We start from the raw sequence: 18,005 nt of genomic DNA, 5'->3' as shown, positions 1-18,005 counted from the left end.
TGTTTCCAGGGCTCCGGCACGTGCCAGGCACCATTCTGAGTGCTTAGGAGGCATCAGTGAGCAGAGATCCTCACCTTGCCGAAACAGACATAGGCACAAACACAATACATATGTTATATTAATATTGTGTATTACAAGATGAAACTAGACCTGGGAGAGAAGGGGACCAGGAGTGCACAGGGAAGCAGAGACAGTAGGTTGCAATTTTTAAAAAAGGTCATCAGGAGAGGCTTCATCTGAGCAAAGCTTGCAGGAGAAGAAGGAAGCAGTCATACAGAACCCGGGGGAGAGCACTGCAGGCAACAGGAGCTGCCAGGGAGGAGCAGAGGATGCAGGAGGGTGGCAGGCCATCATAAGGACTTTAAGACAAATGGGAAATCATTGCAGGGTTTGGAAGGAAGGAATAATGTGATCTGGCTCCTGTAAAGTCCAAACAATCCCTCTAGCTGCTGTGCATAGAACATGATCAAGGCAGGGACGCAAAGTTATACAGCAACTATAGTGATCTATGTGAAAGATGATGGTGGCCCAGACCGGGAGGGGGCAGTGGAAATGGTGACAAGTCTAAGCTGGGCATCTTGTATCCTGGGGACTTCAGCCTCTGCCCCCTGCTCCGTGATTGACCTAATGCAGGGTCTCTCTGGATTCAGAGTTCATAGTTCATTAGACACAGCAACAATTTAATAAATGTGTGTTGTAGTTAACACACACAACACCCCCTGCCCCCCAATAACATGTAACAATGACATAAACACACTTTTTAGAACTGCCTATCTAGTTCCTAGGCACACATGTCTGGCACTCAGATGCTTAATAAATGTTTACTGAATAGATAAGTAAATGAATAATACATCTTATACTGTGTGAATGATTACTATATTCCTTTAGACATAATCATTTTTAGCCATTAATTCAAAGTATGTTGTCACCATAGAAGTAATTCATTTTGATCAACTTGCTTTGAGAATTATTTTTGGCTTTTCTTTCCACCACTATAAGTTATTTAAGCTTCATTATTTTATCCAGGTCATAAAATTTGTTTTAAAATAAGCAGACTCAAACTGTACTGTTAGTAAGGTTGGTGTGTGATATGAGCTAGAGCCCTAAGCCTACAATTAGCCCCATGCTGTGTGTGACTCTGGGCCTCATTCCACTAGCAGGTGAGAGAGTCCTACTTGGTGACATCCAGGGTCTCTGCCAGCTCGAAAAGCCCAGAATTTGATATTCACTGAAACATATACTGAGGTCCACCATCCTGTATATCTGAAATCCTTTGGTGCCAAGTGCATTTTAGAAGTCAGAAATATTTGGATTTTGGACTCATAATACGTCCAGTTGGGTCTGATGCAGCAATTATTTCTGCAATGAAATGTGGGAATAGTCACATGTATGAAGATACTGAATAGCCTCACACCAGTTCAGGGCAGACTTTGCTGCCAACTTAGTTATAAAGAATATTTTGGTGTTCTGAACCAAAGGAATTGCAGGTAAAGGATCCTGGATGAAGTAGGTCATTGGTTTATATCCTAACATGTCGTTGTCACTAAAGGAAACTGGTTCTGGTTTGAGCATTCAGCAAAATCTGGTAAGTCACAAAAGATGCACAAGTCACTGGTGTAAATAAAGCGCTATGATTCCCAGATTGAGGACTGGCCCTCCTCATTACGTGAGGGCTATTTTCTTTGCGTAAGCCTTGGGAAGATGGGAAGGAGCCCTGAGAATCAGATCTGGCCCTACTGATTCTTGCTGATGTGAGCATGACCCATCTCCAAGGTGACTCACCCTCAATCTAAAGTAGGGTTAATTGTTTATACTCAAAGTCAAATGTCCTAATTAGCTCAAGCTCGACTACACAGATGTTAACAGAATTGATTAATAGTATCTCTTTATAACAAGCCATAATATTTTTTTCCTGAGCTTAGTATTCATCTTAGTTCATTTAAACATATGTGACTCCTATGAGGATTTTCGTAAAATAACTTGGAAATTGCCAGATTCCTTTTATAAATCTTCTATAAGAAGTCTAGAGGAGAAGCAGAAGTCTTTACAGGTAGCACAAGTGTGATCTTTATATATAGACTGTATATACCCTTAGATTCTCAAATGCTAGTAAGTAGCAGTTAATTTTTTTCTTATCTGTAAGTAATACTTTTAAATTTAAAAAACACAGAAAACTACCAGTCCCATGTCATGGGAATTGGGACATGGCCATGATTAATTTTCCTGCTACATTTGTTTAGAAAGCTATTTGTTTGAGAAAAATGATAAACCACTGTATTTCCATGGAAATGAATGCAAGAGTCATTGTTACACAAACGGGAACAGCAAGAGCATGGAAGAAAGCTCACTTATATCAAGAAGTTCTTCTAAAACTAAACCCGTCCATACATGTAACTCTATGTCCAAACAGAGAGCAAGGAGTTCTAACTGTGCTTTGCCTGAATCTGTTCCTTTCAAATATACTTTGTTTCCATTTTTGAGGACAAGAGCAGGTAACCCAGAAGGCCACAACTTTCTTCAGGGGTGGGACAAAGGAAACCTGGACGTCTTCTGTCCACTCTGCCTTCTTCCCTCTGTTCTTTCCCACCCTCTTTCCTTCACCCCACACTCTTGACAAATGCTCAACGAACAAGGGCATAGCACCACCTGGCTGAAGGGAAAGCTGAGCCAGAAAGCTATTTATGTTTCGATTTCTTTTAATGTCCTCCTCAAGTGCTGTATATTAACTCCTGTGCTCGTGCTGGGTCTCCTATGTCACTGTGGCCTTGGGGCACACACCTCCACGTGCCTCGAGAGCCCATCCCTGCGGCAAGGTGGCCCCGGTCTTAGCAGGCCTAAGAGAACACCGCAGGGGCCTGCTCTGAGGATCTCTCCCTGTTTTGAGCTGTGCAAAGTGGCTCCTGAATGTGACAGTGTCTTTCCCGGTTCCAGTGGGATGATGGCACCAAGGCCCAGCTGAGGTCAAAGGAGCACCTCCAAGGGCCATTCACAGCCAGGTTCCAGCGTAGCCCCGTCCACCAGGCTCAAAGCTCCCAGAGTGCTGGTTACCAACACTTCACGCAGGAGCCTTTCATTCTGTGGCCTGAAGGACTTGGTCATCTCTCTTGTTGACACATTGAGGTGGGCATCAAATCCTACAACTTTCCTACGCGGACGACCTCTGTGCCTGGCATTCAGGAACATATCCACACCAGGATCCTGAGCTTCCGTAAGAGTATAACAGTAAGTGTACCTCTTGTATTTCACAGATATAGACAGAAGCTGGCCTCCAGGTACAAATAGGAAGTTCAATACTCAGCTCACTTCTCTGTCACTCAATTTTTAAGTTTGGTTGAAAACAATGCTATTTAATGAGGGTAGCCCGAAGGATATGTAGTCCCTGCTTTCTTCCCTCAGTCCTCTGACATCTACCCAAGGCAGGCAGAGTGTGCCACCCACGGCCGCTCGATTTGGCCCATGGAACCACCCCTGCAGCAATATTACCATCAATCAGCCCACATCGAGGGGTTTCATAAAGAACCACTGATGAGTAACAGCTCACTTCAGGCCTTTTGAGGACCCTGTGGCTTACATTACAGGATCCTCCTCTAAGAAGACTATCAGGAAGTATCTTGCTCATCTCAGCACCAGGAAAGATTCCCCTTCACTTGATCGGTGGGTAAGTTTCCATCTTGTGGACGCCACAACTCATGGTACTGAGCCCCCTGCCCTCAGCACAGACCACAGGAGCCCAGAGCCAGGCCTGTGGCCCGCCTGTGAGAGTGGACAGGACTTCCCCACTGCCGCTTAGTGTACAAACACAGCTGCGACTTGGTCTTCTCTTTCCCATTTACATCTTCTATTTTAATTTCCTAATCTTTCCTATTTACATTTTCTACTCTCAGCCTCAAATTCTTTATCTGTAAAAAAAAAAAAAACAAGCCTATCATGAGAATTTTAAAAAGATGTAAATAAACTGCTCTGTATTCCTCTATACACGCTGTATATACGGTAGTAAAAGCCAACACGAGTGCTGACTACATGCCATGACTTATCCTAAGCACTTCACAAGTATGTTTAATTTTCATACTACCTTAGAAGGTTGGTGTTACCTCCGTTTTGTAGATGAGGAAATAGAAGCCCAGAGATGTTAAGAAATTTGACCAAGGTCTCATATCTATCATAGTAAGATCTGGATTGGAATCCAGGCCCCCTGACTCTGAGCCCACGCTCTTAATCCCTACTAGTATGGTAGCCGCAGCTTTAAAGCTATTTTTTTTTTTTTTAGAAATAATCTTTGCCTTATTTATCCTCTCTTTTGTTTTCAAAGGCTGGACGCCGTCACGTTTAGGGTGACCAACTTGTCTGGAACTTCTCAGTTTTATCACTAAAAATCCCATTTCCCAGGAAACCTCAGTCGTCATACCATGTTGTTGTTTATCTTTGCTACAGCATTGCTGGTTCATACAGATACTTTTGTGTGGATTAGGGAAGAGGGTATCCATTTGTTTTTAACATACTTTTATCTTGTTTTCAGTATATTTATGTAAACTACCCTAAATCCTTTATAAAATAAGGGGGGGTACAGAGAAACAAATATAGAACTTCACATTATATTTCATGCTCAGAGTTATGGACAGATTTTAATACATATATTACCTTTATATCCTTGTTCTGTCTCCCTGAGATCAATTTTGGTTATTGGTTTGAAATCAGTATCCCACAGTCGTATGCACCCATCTCTCCCACCGGTGGCAAAGCCTTCTTCACAGGCATACATGCTAAAGATTCCAGCCTGTTGGTTAAGTAGGTAATATTCAATGTTGCAACCATTCTAGATAGTCAGTATAGTTGAATCTCAATGATCAAAAACAGCAAAACAAAAACAAGCCCCTGTTCTCTGTTGCAATACTGACAATGGACCAAGTAGCCATTTATAATACTCTTCATCTCAGCTAAGTTTAAAAATAATCGCAATTACTACCAAAGCAAACTAGTTCAAGTGTTCCTTTGCCATTAATTAAACTGATGGCAGGCTATAAAAAATTCTGGGCCATCGCGGTGGCTCACGCCTGTAATGCTAGCACTCTGGGAGGCCAAGGCGGGAGGATTGCTCAAGATCAGGAGGAGTTCGAAATCAGCCTGAGCAAGAGTGAGATCCCATCTCTACTAAAAATAGAAAGAAATTAATTGGCCAACTAAAAATATATAGAAAAAATTAGCCAGGCATGGTGGCGCATGCCTGTAGTCTCAGCTACTCGGGAGGCTGAGGCAGTAGGATTGCTTGAGCCCAGGAGTTTGAGGTTCTGTGAGCTAAGCAGATGCCACGGCACTCTAGCTGGGGCAACAGAATGAGACTGTCTCAAAAAAAAAAAAAAAAATTTCTGAGATAACTTGGTTAAAACAGATATGGAAATAATAAATTATTTTATGTGACAACTGACTCTTATAGAGAAAAGACAACAATGGACGTGTTTCATATAAGTGGCTGCCCAAAATAAGATATACGAGTTAGGAACATAAACATTTTTACAGGTAGCAAAGGTGCCTGGAACCCATCTCAATTAGTGCAGGAAGGCTTCACCTGAACCTAACTAAAGGCTTAACTAGTATTTGCATTCAGTTGTTAAGCATCATCTGAAGATGCTTTTCACAAGTGAAATAGTTCCATAATTTAAAGATGCCCTTCCACAGGAAAATACCTTGTTTGCTTTGTTGTAAAGGACTGCAAGAATATAATGTTGACATAAGAACCAGCCTAAAAAGAAATTAGGTTACTAAGGCAGCTGCTTTTATGAATGAGGACAATACTGACCTTTTAACTGTTTTAAAAGCTATTTGGTAATTAGCGAAGCCAAGAAAATTAGCCTGCAACATACAAGGCAATGAAAAATCTAAAGTTTCATAGCTCTTTTGCTAAGAGTTGGTTAAACTTTTCTTCATATTATTAAATATGAGTAACAGGGAATCAGTTAGGAGGCAATAAGCTAAAGGTCTGTCAAGTTTCCAACAGCATTTTACCCAATTTCCATTCAGTACAATAGGCTTTGCCTTCTACATCTTCTCCCCATTCTCCTGGATGTTTCCACTTTGTCAACTGTGGATATAACAATGTAACTATTTTCACAATTATCAAAAAAAGGGCAGCGTGGTAAGTTTTCCCTTGTTCTTATGGAACAGACCATCAGAAGATGGAAGGTTCTTGATGGCTTCTGTTTGCATTTTAAGAGCTTGTGACACTAATGTTAAGGTGACACCCTGCACGTCAACATACAGAATGAGGAAAATCGACCTTAACCAACCCACATAAAATAGTTGTCTACACCCTTCCTATTCAAAGTATGCACCACTGATCAGCAGCAGTGATATCATCCCAGACCTGCTGAGACAGAATCTGCATTTTAACACGATCCCCTGGAAATTCTTAGGCACACTAAAATCTGACAAGTGCTGGTAAGATGAAACTGATGAGGAAATAGTTCTAGTCTTCTGTCAAACTGCTGCCGATGAATAACACCAATCAGCCAGTCAATAGTTAAGGTGAAGGCTAATTAAGGTATGATGCTTTTGAAATGTGCTTTCTTTTAGGTGAACAAACATAATTTGGAAAATCTTCATAAGTATTTTGTAAGTGCTCAGCAGAGTCCTCTGATTCTAAAGCAATGGGGACAATATACAGGGATTTGTGGTCTTACTTAATAGATTATCCCAAGACTTCCAAGTGGCAATACTTACGCTATGTGCTCCTTGAATAGTGCGAACTAAATTGAGCCCTTTCCAGACATAGATGTCGCCATTTAAAGCACCAGAGTAGGTGATGTCTTCTTTGGCACATGCAAGGCAAAGGATGGTCTGAAGATCCCCTGTTTTGCCAAATATTCCTCTTTTTGCAGTCAGGGCATTTCCACATAGTGTCCAAAACTAGGAAGAAGCAAGTGATAAAAGAGATCCAAAAATAGAGTATTGCAATATAATTGTGTTATTGATATTTGTTTATACTTCAGTACATTTTCCATGATTTGCTACATCCAGACTGGGCACAAATAAGTTATCTTGCTTCATTGTGACAGCACAAAATCTCAAAACATTTTATCCAACATGAAGCATGAAAAAAACCATAAGCATGAAAAAAACCTATAATATTTTTTTAAAAATTTTTTAAAGTTCCAATATTTTAAAACTTTGCTTATTGTTTAATAGCATTTTTATAGAAGACGATGTTCTCAGAGTTGGATAAAGTATACAAATGTTTAATTTTGTCAAAAATTATAAAACTAGTATAGGTTCATTGTAGAGAAGTTTAGAAATACAGATAGCTATAAAAAGGAAAACTGAAATGATTTACAACTTCCGGTTAGCATGTTGATATCTCTAGGCATTTTTAATGTGTATATTCAGAAATAATTTCTAACTAAAAATGTCATAAATCTTCACCAAACAAATATTACTCAGAAATGTTTCTAAATGTGAGTTTTCATGTAGCCAAATAATCGACTAGGCTTTTCCATTTTAGCTGCATAATTCACTGTATGGAAGGCCATAAGCACAAAGCCTGAGCTATTTCACAGAAGGCAGCAAGGACACTCCTATGGTTCTAAAGAAAAAATATTTTGTTTTGACGTAGTTTTTAATCAACGGGAATAACCTCTTTGCCACTGATATAGCTCCTCAGAGTTTATAAAGGCTCTTTACATATGCTACGTGACTTGATCCTCACAATACCCTTGAACAGGCTAAGGCAGATACTGTTATCTCCATCTGGAAGAAAGAAGAGGCTCGCTGAGGGTGAGGGTCAATGGCGTTATAACCGAGAAGATACTGCAATCTTTATCTTTGTCTTGAGAACTTTGAATCTCATGAAGATACATATTCAAACAATGAGATACAATTTCAGGGCAGCATATTCAGGCTACACACAGGTAGCAAGGAAACTCAAAGATAAAGAGCCAAGCTGAATGATATAGAATGTGTAAGAGTAGGACTTGGATCAGTGGTGAGAAAGAAATGGCATTTGAGTTCAGGAGAGGACTGGACAAATCCATGTGCCGGGAACGTGGGGGCGGGGTGGGGAATAAAATCAGTGACAACCTAATATTTGTGCCTGCAGGAAAGGAAAAATGGTGGTCCTCTCAGAGTAGTTGGATACTGGAGGAAGCAGTTCTGGGATGGCAGCACCATCAAGCTGGACAGGATTCAGGCAGCTGGGTGGCAAAGGAGCCAGAAGAAAGGGTTTGCTTTGGGTGAGGACTAACGGCAGATTATTCAACCATTTGAGGCAACACAGGATTCTTCTTTCAAAGGAGGAAAATATCAACTCTGGTGATTCATTTCTTTGGATATTATGTTTATGGAGAGGTGTTAAAGTATATGTCAGAAGAACAAAAAGACCCGGGGAAAAGCTATTCAGGTATGAGCTTTGGAAAATATTTAACCCTGAACCTGAACAATCTATTCAACATAAACAATTACTGGTTGTACAAACATGCCAAACAACTTGCTGTTCATGGCTTAAGGCAGACATTTTCCTTTCTCATTACTTCTCATGCATGAAGATTAAAAGGAGAGGAATTATTTTGTCCTTTAACTTCGGATGTGCACCCCTGGCCTGAGTTATTTCAATATTTCCAGGTGGATAACCACAAAATAGGGACCATTACCCTTAGACTTGATTTACACAAAGGTTTTTGAAAAAAAAAAAAATTGCCCAGATAGCATAATGCCAACAGGAAACATTCCAAATAGTCAAATGATTCCCTAAAAACACATATATAGATGTGATGCCAGGATAAATAGGAGACCATCTGCAGAAAGTGGTAAATACCTGAAATATTATTTCTTGAGAACTATTTCCTATTTGGAAAACAGTGGAAGTTTTAAATTCATTTCAAATGAAGAGACACTCATCTTCTCCAATCTCCATTCACAGACTGTAATGTACATTTTGTTAGAACTGGCAGGCAGCTTGGAGTTCTTCTGATCCTGGGTAATCCCCAAGGTCCCTTCTGTCTGACTCAAGACGACTCAACCGTACCCACAAACCTGGTAGGCTCACTTGCTATAAAACCAATGAGGCAGATAATGCTCAACTGTTACTGTTTTCAAGTATTCATTTCAGATCACTGAAATCTGCCTGTTTGCCAAACTGGGGATTTGCAAAACCAGAGAGCACCTCACTCTAGCTACAAACATTTCACATAAAAGTATTTTCTCAGAGTGTGAAGATTTTGTACTCAACTTGTTACTGGAATCATTCATTCAATGTTAAGGTAGGTTTTGGGGGGGGGGAGAAGAAGTAGAGGAATCCTGAGAATTGGATATAAAAAATATAGTTAGTAAAAATAATTTGTTGAAGCCTAAATTTGTTGCAGGCTTATTTGTAAACAAAATTAATAAAGGATGGCTGGGTGGATGTTTGCAGATTCTTCCATTTGAAGTAAAAATGTTTGTCTTTGCTTAAGGGAAAAAAAATGCCCAAGTCTGCTAAAACAATTAAATTTAACAGGATAAGCAGCTTTTGATGTTTTAAAATAAAGTTCCAGAATTTTATCTATCTCTGCTTTTAGAACTAATTAAAAGTTAGAGTTAACCAAGGATGGAAAGAGATGAAGAATCTGGAGAATTCTACCAGTTAAGCGGCTAATCTAGTTAGAATCCAATAAATGTGTTGTTCTTTTGGAAAAAAGTTAAGCCAAGACAGATCATTAAGGACATAATTTCTCAGTGGAAAGAGCTCTGCAGAGGGAGCCAGAGGCTGAGTTTAAATCTTACCTCTGCCACCATTTTTTGTGATCCTAGACAATAGGGAAAGAAATGAATATTGTGTCCTGTTGGCTCCATACACTGTTTACCAGAACAGTCTTAAATGAATTGAAGAGGTAGTGATCCGTGTGTGTGTATTTTTTGTTTTGGGGTGAGGGACAAGTAATTCAGCCTTTGGGAGAATAGTTTGCCCACAGTTGAGTAGAGGGAAGAATTGGGCTTCAAAGTCAAATAAACCCCCTTGGGTTTGGCCTCAGCTTCCTCACTGTGGAATGTGCCAGCTGAGGGTCCCAGACATCTAGAAAGCCACCACAGCCTGATAGAGACCAGGCTCACAAGCTCACGTGTTCTTTTACTCATAGCTGAAAGAACTACTCAGTGTTTCAGCATATTTTAGGCTAATCAGGAGATCATGTTGGCAGACATATATCTTTGACTAATAGAAGAGTGCTAAGGGGACTTTTAGTTAATGGCTATTTTGTGGCCAAAATTTTCCAAAGTATTTGCTCCTTTCGAAATAAGATTATGAAATAGGTTCTTTGGTGATGAAAACATTGGCAATCTTGGAACATATTGTGAGCCATGGACTTTTCCAGCTCCCCAGTCCCATGATTCCAAGGTGACCACTGCCTCCCTACTAACTCTCCACGGGAGTGCAACCCCTCCCCCAGGCCCTGCTGCCTCCCAACCCCTTCCTCCCACACCCACCCACCCACCCGGGCTCAGCTCTGACAACCTGCCCTTCCTGAGACAGCATGCCTCTAAGCCAGCTGGCGTCTCTCCTTTATCAATAGAGGTTTTTGGTTTTGCCTTTCTTACAGAATGTTCTGTTTTAATCACTGAACCTCGAGCAAATTGAAAATATGGGTTTTTTTGTTCCTTCACACAGTTTAAACTCAAGTATTAAATTTAATGCGTTTGTCTTTCAGGTAGAACACATAGGAGGAGCAGCTTCCAACTGGAGCTAAAGCAAAAAGTACCTGTATTTCAGTAGACGTTTCCTCAGGTTACAAAACAAAAACGCATCTTTGTACAAGGATTATAAAATATCTATGAAGCCGTAAAGTGCTGGTAGGATATCTTATACCTTTGAGTAGTGAAACCTCTAGGCCTATTTTTGTCTTCTTTTTCATTATTTTAATTTTAGAATATATGTTATGAAATAATTTTTAAATAAAATATAAAAGGGAAAAATTTTAAGTTGTCTACCAACTCACTACCCAGAGATAACTGTTTAACATTTGGGGATATCTTTTCAATATATTTCCCACACACAAAAAATGTATGTTTATCAAAACCAGCCTGAGCAAGAGCGAGACCCCGTCTCTACTATAAATAGAAAGAAATTAATTGGCCAACTGATATATATATAAAAAATTAGCCGGGCATGGTGGCGCATGCCTGTAGTCCCAGCTACCCGGGAGGCTGAGGCAGAAGGATCACTCGAGCCCAGGAGATTGAGGTTGCTGTGAGCTAGGCTGGCGCCACGGCACTCACTCTAGCCTGGGCAACAAAGCGAGACTCTGTCTCAAAAAAAAAAAAAAAAAAAAAAAAAAAAAGAAAAATGTATGTTTAAAGTAAAAAAAAAAAAAAAAAGCCAAAGCCAATGATAGGGCTTAGAAAACAGCACCCCAAAATGAAGGCCTCAGAAACAAAAGTTTCTCTCTGATCTCCTGTCCTGTCTCTCAGTCCCATTTTCCCCTGAGGCTAGCCATACAAACTATAATCCCTCTTGCCCAAGGCAGGTCCTAGAAAACAGAACTTTTCCCAAAAGCCAGCAAACCTAAAATTATTCTGTGTAAAAACTGGCCATACGGGCGGATTGCTCAAGGTCAGGAGTTCAAAACCAGCCTGAGCAAGAGCGAGACCCCGTCTCTACTATAAATAGAAAGAAATTAATTGGCCAACTGATATATATATAAAAAAATTAGCCGGGCATGGTGGCGCATGCCTGTAGTCCCAGCTACTCGGGAGGCTGAGGCAGAAGGATCACTCGAGCCCAGGAGTTTGAGGTTGCTGTGAGCTAGGCTGACGCCACGGCACTCACTCTAGCCTGGGCAACAAAGTGAGACTCTGTCTCAAAAAAAAAAAAAAAAAAAAAACAAAAAAAAAAACCTGGCCATAAAGAAATTATCTGACCTACCTTGTTTGACTGTGGGTCGTAAGACCTCCAATTCCAGCAACGGTCCTGCCCCACACCAGAAGGAAGGAATGCATGCTCAGAGAGGCCAGGAACAATCTAGACAGACAGGCCTTGCTGGGTTCCCCCACTCAGCTTGTTAGCATCATACCCTTTTGTCACATTTCTATATAGCTGTCCATACTTTGTTGAACCTATGCATAAAAATGAACGATTTCCCCTGTATCTTTATTCTGAAGGCTCCTGTGTATACATGTTAAATAAGTGTCTCTCCTCCTGTTAATGATCTGTCTCATGTCAGTGTTTTTTCAGTGAACCTTTAGGGGATCAATGGCTTTGTTTCCCACACTACAGATCCCCCCCCCCCAAATAGACTGTAAACTTTCCCACTCAAAAGAGATCTTGAATATTTCCCAATATCTAAAACATAACTTATGATTATATAGTATGTCATATGAATATACCATATCTTATTTAAATATCCAGGGATAGTTAGGTGGTTTCAGGTTTTCTTCTGTTTGGTTTTATTTGGTATTGATAAGTTACTCAATAAATCAGCTCTTTGGGATAAATTCCAAGATGGATAGATATTGCCAGGTTTCTGAGCATTTTTAATCATCTGTCCCTTTTTAACCACCAAGTAGGAATAATAAGAATCATGAAAAACTAGACCAAAAGAAGAACAAAAAAACTGGGAAAAGGGAGGGGTTAGTTGGAGGCGTTACACAGATATCTACCTTGCTTGTATAGAATGTATCAGTTTTGTACAAGCAGAGATCCATATATGCTTTATGCAAACAGGTAATCCTTACACATTTATTTGTGGACTTCACATTTTATTATTTACAATCCTACAGACAGAAGATCCTAAGCCATATATCTCAGAGTTCAGGAAAAATTTTTGGTATGTCAGAGCAAAGGATGTTGTTGATGCTGTTAATTTTGCTACTTATGAACAAAACAGGAAGCAGCAAATGTGAGCCTAGCTTGAGGCAAGTGTGGGCTATGAAGACTACAGAGAGATGGGCATTTAAAAACCAAAGGCCCAGATAGGTTTGTACTATATATCCCTCTATGTAAAAGCACAATATATTTCTATGTAGGCACCTTTCTTCTAAGGGAACATATCAACATGTCAGAGTTTTTACATGCAATACATGCTGATATTCATTATAATGCAAAACCCTAATTCACAACGTTAAAAATCAAAACTGCTTTAAAACATGCAAACTCATGGAGTCTTCAGTTTAGTATTTAATTAGCATAAAGTTTCCTTTTCAGCTGCCTGCTGAACACTTTGACTGTTCTTTGCATTCCTAAAAGAGCCCCACCAGCTAATGTTAGCTCGCTTTAGGATCAGAGAAACAGGTAAGAGGGCTCTACATTTAAGAAAAAAAAAAAAGTGAAGTCAAGCAGTCTGTGAACAACAAATCTATATTAACACCTAAAGTTCTTTTTATACATGGTACCAAAAAAATTTTTTTAAGTAACTACTTTACCTTTATATGTTTTACTCCACAGCTAACCACTCTGTTTGGCTGATATGGATCCCAGGAAATATCAAAAATCTGTTAAAAAAATTAAAAGTTGCCATGTTGATCATTTATGTTCTTGCCTTCTTCCAGATACCAGTCCAATTGCCAAGGCTCTACCTGAATGTTTAGAACACAATGCTACCTGCACAGAATAAAAATGGAAGATTTGCCCCCTGGGAATGTTAACACACACTTTATGACCTTATGTCTACTTACCTCAGGCCTGAGAGAGGCCACAATCACTGAGAACAAACTGGTGTCATTTTTAATTTTGTCCAACTGAGGTAATAAACAAATTGACGATTTAGGATAAATTTTTAATTAAAATTTATTTAACTCTTCACAGTGTTAATAAAACTTTGGAGATAGCTTTTCAATAAAAATTATAGTGAAGCATTTTATAATTCTTTTAACTATGAGAATGTTTAATGGTTAACAATTCAATGTCGCCAAAAATCTCCAGTAATCTTAGAAGTTAATATGCATAAACTTAAGGCAGAGGCGTTTATCTGACACTAACTTAAAGTCAGTAGTCCTTTAGGCCACCATTTTAATTTGACCCAAAATACTATTTTCAATTATCCAAGGAACTGAAATATATCTACTAATGTTACTGAATTCTTTAAGAAGAGCTATCAGACAGTTTGCAGGTAGTTCTCCCTGTTTTGGGTACAGAGTAGAGACTGTCAATCACGAGAGTCAAATCACCAGCAGCAATTGCTTAAAATGCACATTTCCAGAGCCTGAGATACTTTCATTTAGTAGATCTGGAATTTAGTCCTGATATACCTGGATTTTTAAACAGACTCCAGGAGGTAGGTGGTCCGTGGATTACATGCTGTGATGTCCTGATAGAAAGAGAAGGACTAATTGTCAGGGCCAAAGTCTAGACCAAAGAAATAACCTGGGCCACTAACTTCTCATCACATAGAATGGAGCAATCACGGACTCCAGAAAGAGCACTGAAGAAAAAGAACTTGATCTAAGTATCCATCTTAACAAAGCTCAGGCAAGTCTCAGCCTCTCTACCCTAACCTCATCTTCTCCACAGTGAATAATATCACCTCAAGTTCTGTTATGAGGTCAATTAGATAAGGCATGTGAAATTATTTTGCAGCCCATAAAGCACTCATTATGCAAATGTAATGGATTAAGTATTTTAGCCACTGACATAATACCGAAGATAATCTTGAAGTTAACCACAAGCAGTCAATTGGCATCCAGGTATCAGTAACAAATAAAACAATGTGTGATACAAATTATAGAGCCTGGAGGAACAGTATTTTAAACTATTTTATTAAAACATCTTGGGCTCTTAAAATTAGACTTCTCACTAGAGTACCATTGCACTTTTTACAATCTACCCCTAACTGGGAAGTGTTAACAGGCTGGGTATGGTGGCTCACGCCTGTAATCCTAGCATTTTGGGAAGTGAGGCAGGAGGATTGCTTGAGCTCATGATTTGAAGATCAGCCTGAAAACGAGCCAGAACTGTCTCTACAAAAAGTAGCAAAAGTAGCCGAGCGTGGTGGTGAGTGCCTGTAGTCCCAGCTATTTGGGAAGCTGAGGCAGGAGTATCGCTTAAGCCCAGGAGTTCAAGGTTTCAGTGAACTATGACAACGCCACTGCACTCTAGCCTGGGTGACAGACCAAGACTCTGTCTTTAAAAAAAAAAAAAAAAAAAAAGTGTAACAAAGCAATAGGGCCCAGTTACCGACATCAGACAGGCAGGTTGGGTGCCATCCAGTAGTACGTTAGAAACTTTAGACATATTAAATTTAACAGTTTAATTGAGCAAAGAACCATTTGCAAATTGGGCAGCTCTCATAACCAGAAGAGGTTCAGAGAGCTCTGCAACAGGGCAGGCAGTACTGACAGACAGCAAAAGGAGATGAGGTACAGAAACAGCTTGAGTTAGCTTTATTTGGGCATGGTCTGATCAGGTGGCAGCCATTGATTGGCTGAAGCTCAGCTGCTACTCAGCTATTTGTTGCAAAAGTATGTTCTTGGGCTTTCAAGTTTGGTTATGTACCAAGCTAGGTTTCAGTTGTTATGTAGGGACTTAAGGTATGGAGATAGCCTTAAGCAAGATTTAGTTTAACAGTAATAACAAAAGCACTTCATATACAAAGACAAGGTGATTACATTAGGCTATTTTTCTAAGAGATTTTATTGATTGCAAGTGCTCAAACTTTAATTTTCTACTTTCTCCAAGGTAATAGGCCCCAAATTTTGACATCCAGTACACTAACTCAGGTCAGACTACATAAAATGATTTAGAAATAGAAGTAGAAATTGCAGAAGAATTAAGATATCATATGAGTTTGTTCTCATTGGAGCTAGGTATGGCATCACAACAGTGTGAACTGGTCTCATGCTCACTTTCTGTGATCACTGGAAATTCACATATTAAATCCAGTCCTACTCAACTTCCCTCATAAGACACAGTGGGAGGGCAGGGGCGGTGGCTCATGCCTATAATCCTAGCACTCTGGGAGGCCGATGCAGGAGGATCATTTGACCTCAGGAGTTGGAGACCAGCCTGAGCAAAAGACAGATCCCATCTCTACTAAAAATAAAAAGAAATTAGCTAGACATCTAAAAATAGCCAGAAAAAAATTATCCGGGCATGGTGTCGCATGCCTGTAGTCCCAGCTACTCAGGAGGCTGAGACAAAAGGATCATTTAAGCCCAGCAGTTTGAGGTTGCTGTGAGCTAGGCTGACGCCATGGCACTCTAGCCCTGGAAACAGAGAGACTCTTGTCTTAATAAAAAAAATAAAAAAGCACAATGGAATCATAGTATAACATAGTATAAGCACAAAAAGTAACATCTGAAACTTAAGCAACACAAATGTTTTCAACCTAAACAGTTTATTAAATACTAAGTTAGTATTTAATTAATCAGTTAAATTAGAATCCCTGATAAGGCCTGAGTGTCATTAGGCTGTTAAGTATTTAAGTCTCCCTGGGAATTCTATAGGTAGCCAGGGTTGGGGCCATTGGAAGAAACCTGGTGCCCCTCCGGTCCAACACTGAAATTCTATGGCTGATCACTCTTGGAGTAGAATTTCAACAACTGTGGGGTCCTCTTACAACTACAAAACTCCATAGATGAATGTATCATTCATATTAACCCCCTGCAACACAAATACCCCTTAGATTTCATACCAAAAGAAGGTGAATTTAATGTTTAATTAGGGCCTCATTTTATGTGAACACTTATATTGTGCAGAAATACAAAACAACTGGGAATTTAAGTAAGATAGTCATGCATATTCACTTCTCTTTTAAACTATAAAATCAAGACAATAATAGAGGTTGAATTATTTTAATTATACAAGACACTGGAGAAACAGACTTCTCACCAGTTGTATGTCTATGCCATCTTACCAGCTATGACTACATGGAATTATTTATCACACTGGCTTCAATATGAATAAGTAGGCTACAATTTACATTCAATATTCTCAAATGTAACAACGAATCACAGTAGTCATTATATTCAATCTGAAATCAAAATACATACCCTTGTAATCATGTTTTGTGAATATTTTCTATTTCCATTTCTAAATGAATACATCTAAACATATAATTTCAAGTTCGATTCTATTTTGGTTTTATAAAGCTGCCAAATGCCAGCACCAAAAATTTGCTTTGCCTATAAAAAGCAGTAACAATTCAAATAAAGTATTTGAGCACCAGAAGCAATCACAACAACACAGTTAGCTGTCAATCATGAAGAAACAGGATGTTTATAAGTTGAATTATGTCAGAAAAGTCTATACATGGCAAATTTTAAAATATTAAAGTCTGAGAAGTGACATCACAGTTTTCCCACAGTTGTGAAATCTGCATAGCTTGATCCCACAAGACCTTACCCGGTCGGAATGGCCGGTGGCTGAGGCCAGAAGTTTCCCCTTCCGCCAGTCCCAAATACAGACCGTGTTTTTGGCATCCAATCCCACAGAGGCTAAACGCTAAAAACAAGAATAATTTTAATACGTGACAGTGATAGGAAGACTTCCTATTATTCATGTTCTCTTTTAAGAAATAGTTACTGATTATATGGGTTATACATTATATATCTTATGACAAACTAATTTCTCAAAATCCATCTTAAACCCAAAACTATCAACAATAGATGACTTCCATTAGTATATTCTGAAATTTCAAAAAAGCTACAGCTCATTTGTCCTTTCCAAACATAAGAATCATACACGTAAACTCTCATGAAGTCTGATAAATTGGCAAAAGTCAATAGGAACAGAACTTGAAGGCAGGGTTTCAAATGCTTAACTTAAATTTTTAGTTTAAAAAATCAATGCAAGATTTATAAGAGCCTAGGAATCCATAGTCTAAAAGCCTCAAACTACTAAAGTGTTTCCAAGACAAATTCAATAAGTGAACATTTTCATTCTTAGTTTTCTATAATTTCACAAACATTTAAAGTGACTAAAGGAGAATATATAATCTTAGCAAAATTAATCTGGTACTTCATTTCCCAGCCTAAATTCCCTGGGTTTCAGATCAGAACTTGTCCTTAAAAAGGAAAAGAAAATTCAACACCTATGATTATATACAAAGTCACAA

At 39.2% G+C, this 18,005-nt stretch overlaps 2 protein-coding genes across 2 annotated transcripts in view; both read right to left on the bottom strand.

Moving 5' to 3' along the window:
* RPS27A (ribosomal protein S27a) overlaps positions 1–18,005 on the bottom strand; it is a 488,879-nt gene that overhangs the window by 368,823 nt on the left and 102,051 nt on the right. The window lies entirely within an intron of this gene.
* Positions 1–18,005, bottom strand: part of EML6 (EMAP like 6) — a 237,896-nt gene that overhangs the window by 126,032 nt on the left and 93,859 nt on the right. The window contains exons 3-6 of the mRNA XM_012777818.2: positions 17,294–17,392; positions 13,378–13,446; positions 6,715–6,900; positions 4,639–4,774 (exon numbers count right to left, since the gene is read on the bottom strand). Coding sequence (XP_012633272.1) covers positions 4,639–4,774; positions 6,715–6,900; positions 13,378–13,446; positions 17,294–17,392 — 490 coding nt within the window. The remainder of the gene's footprint in view (positions 1–4,638; positions 4,775–6,714; positions 6,901–13,377; positions 13,447–17,293; positions 17,393–18,005) is intronic.

This window comes from Microcebus murinus, chromosome 3, assembly GCF_040939455.1.
Source record: "Microcebus murinus isolate Inina chromosome 3, M.murinus_Inina_mat1.0, whole genome shotgun sequence".
Lineage (NCBI taxonomy): Eukaryota > Metazoa > Chordata > Mammalia > Primates > Cheirogaleidae > Microcebus > Microcebus murinus.
This window is presented reverse-complemented; position numbering and strand designations above follow the sequence as displayed.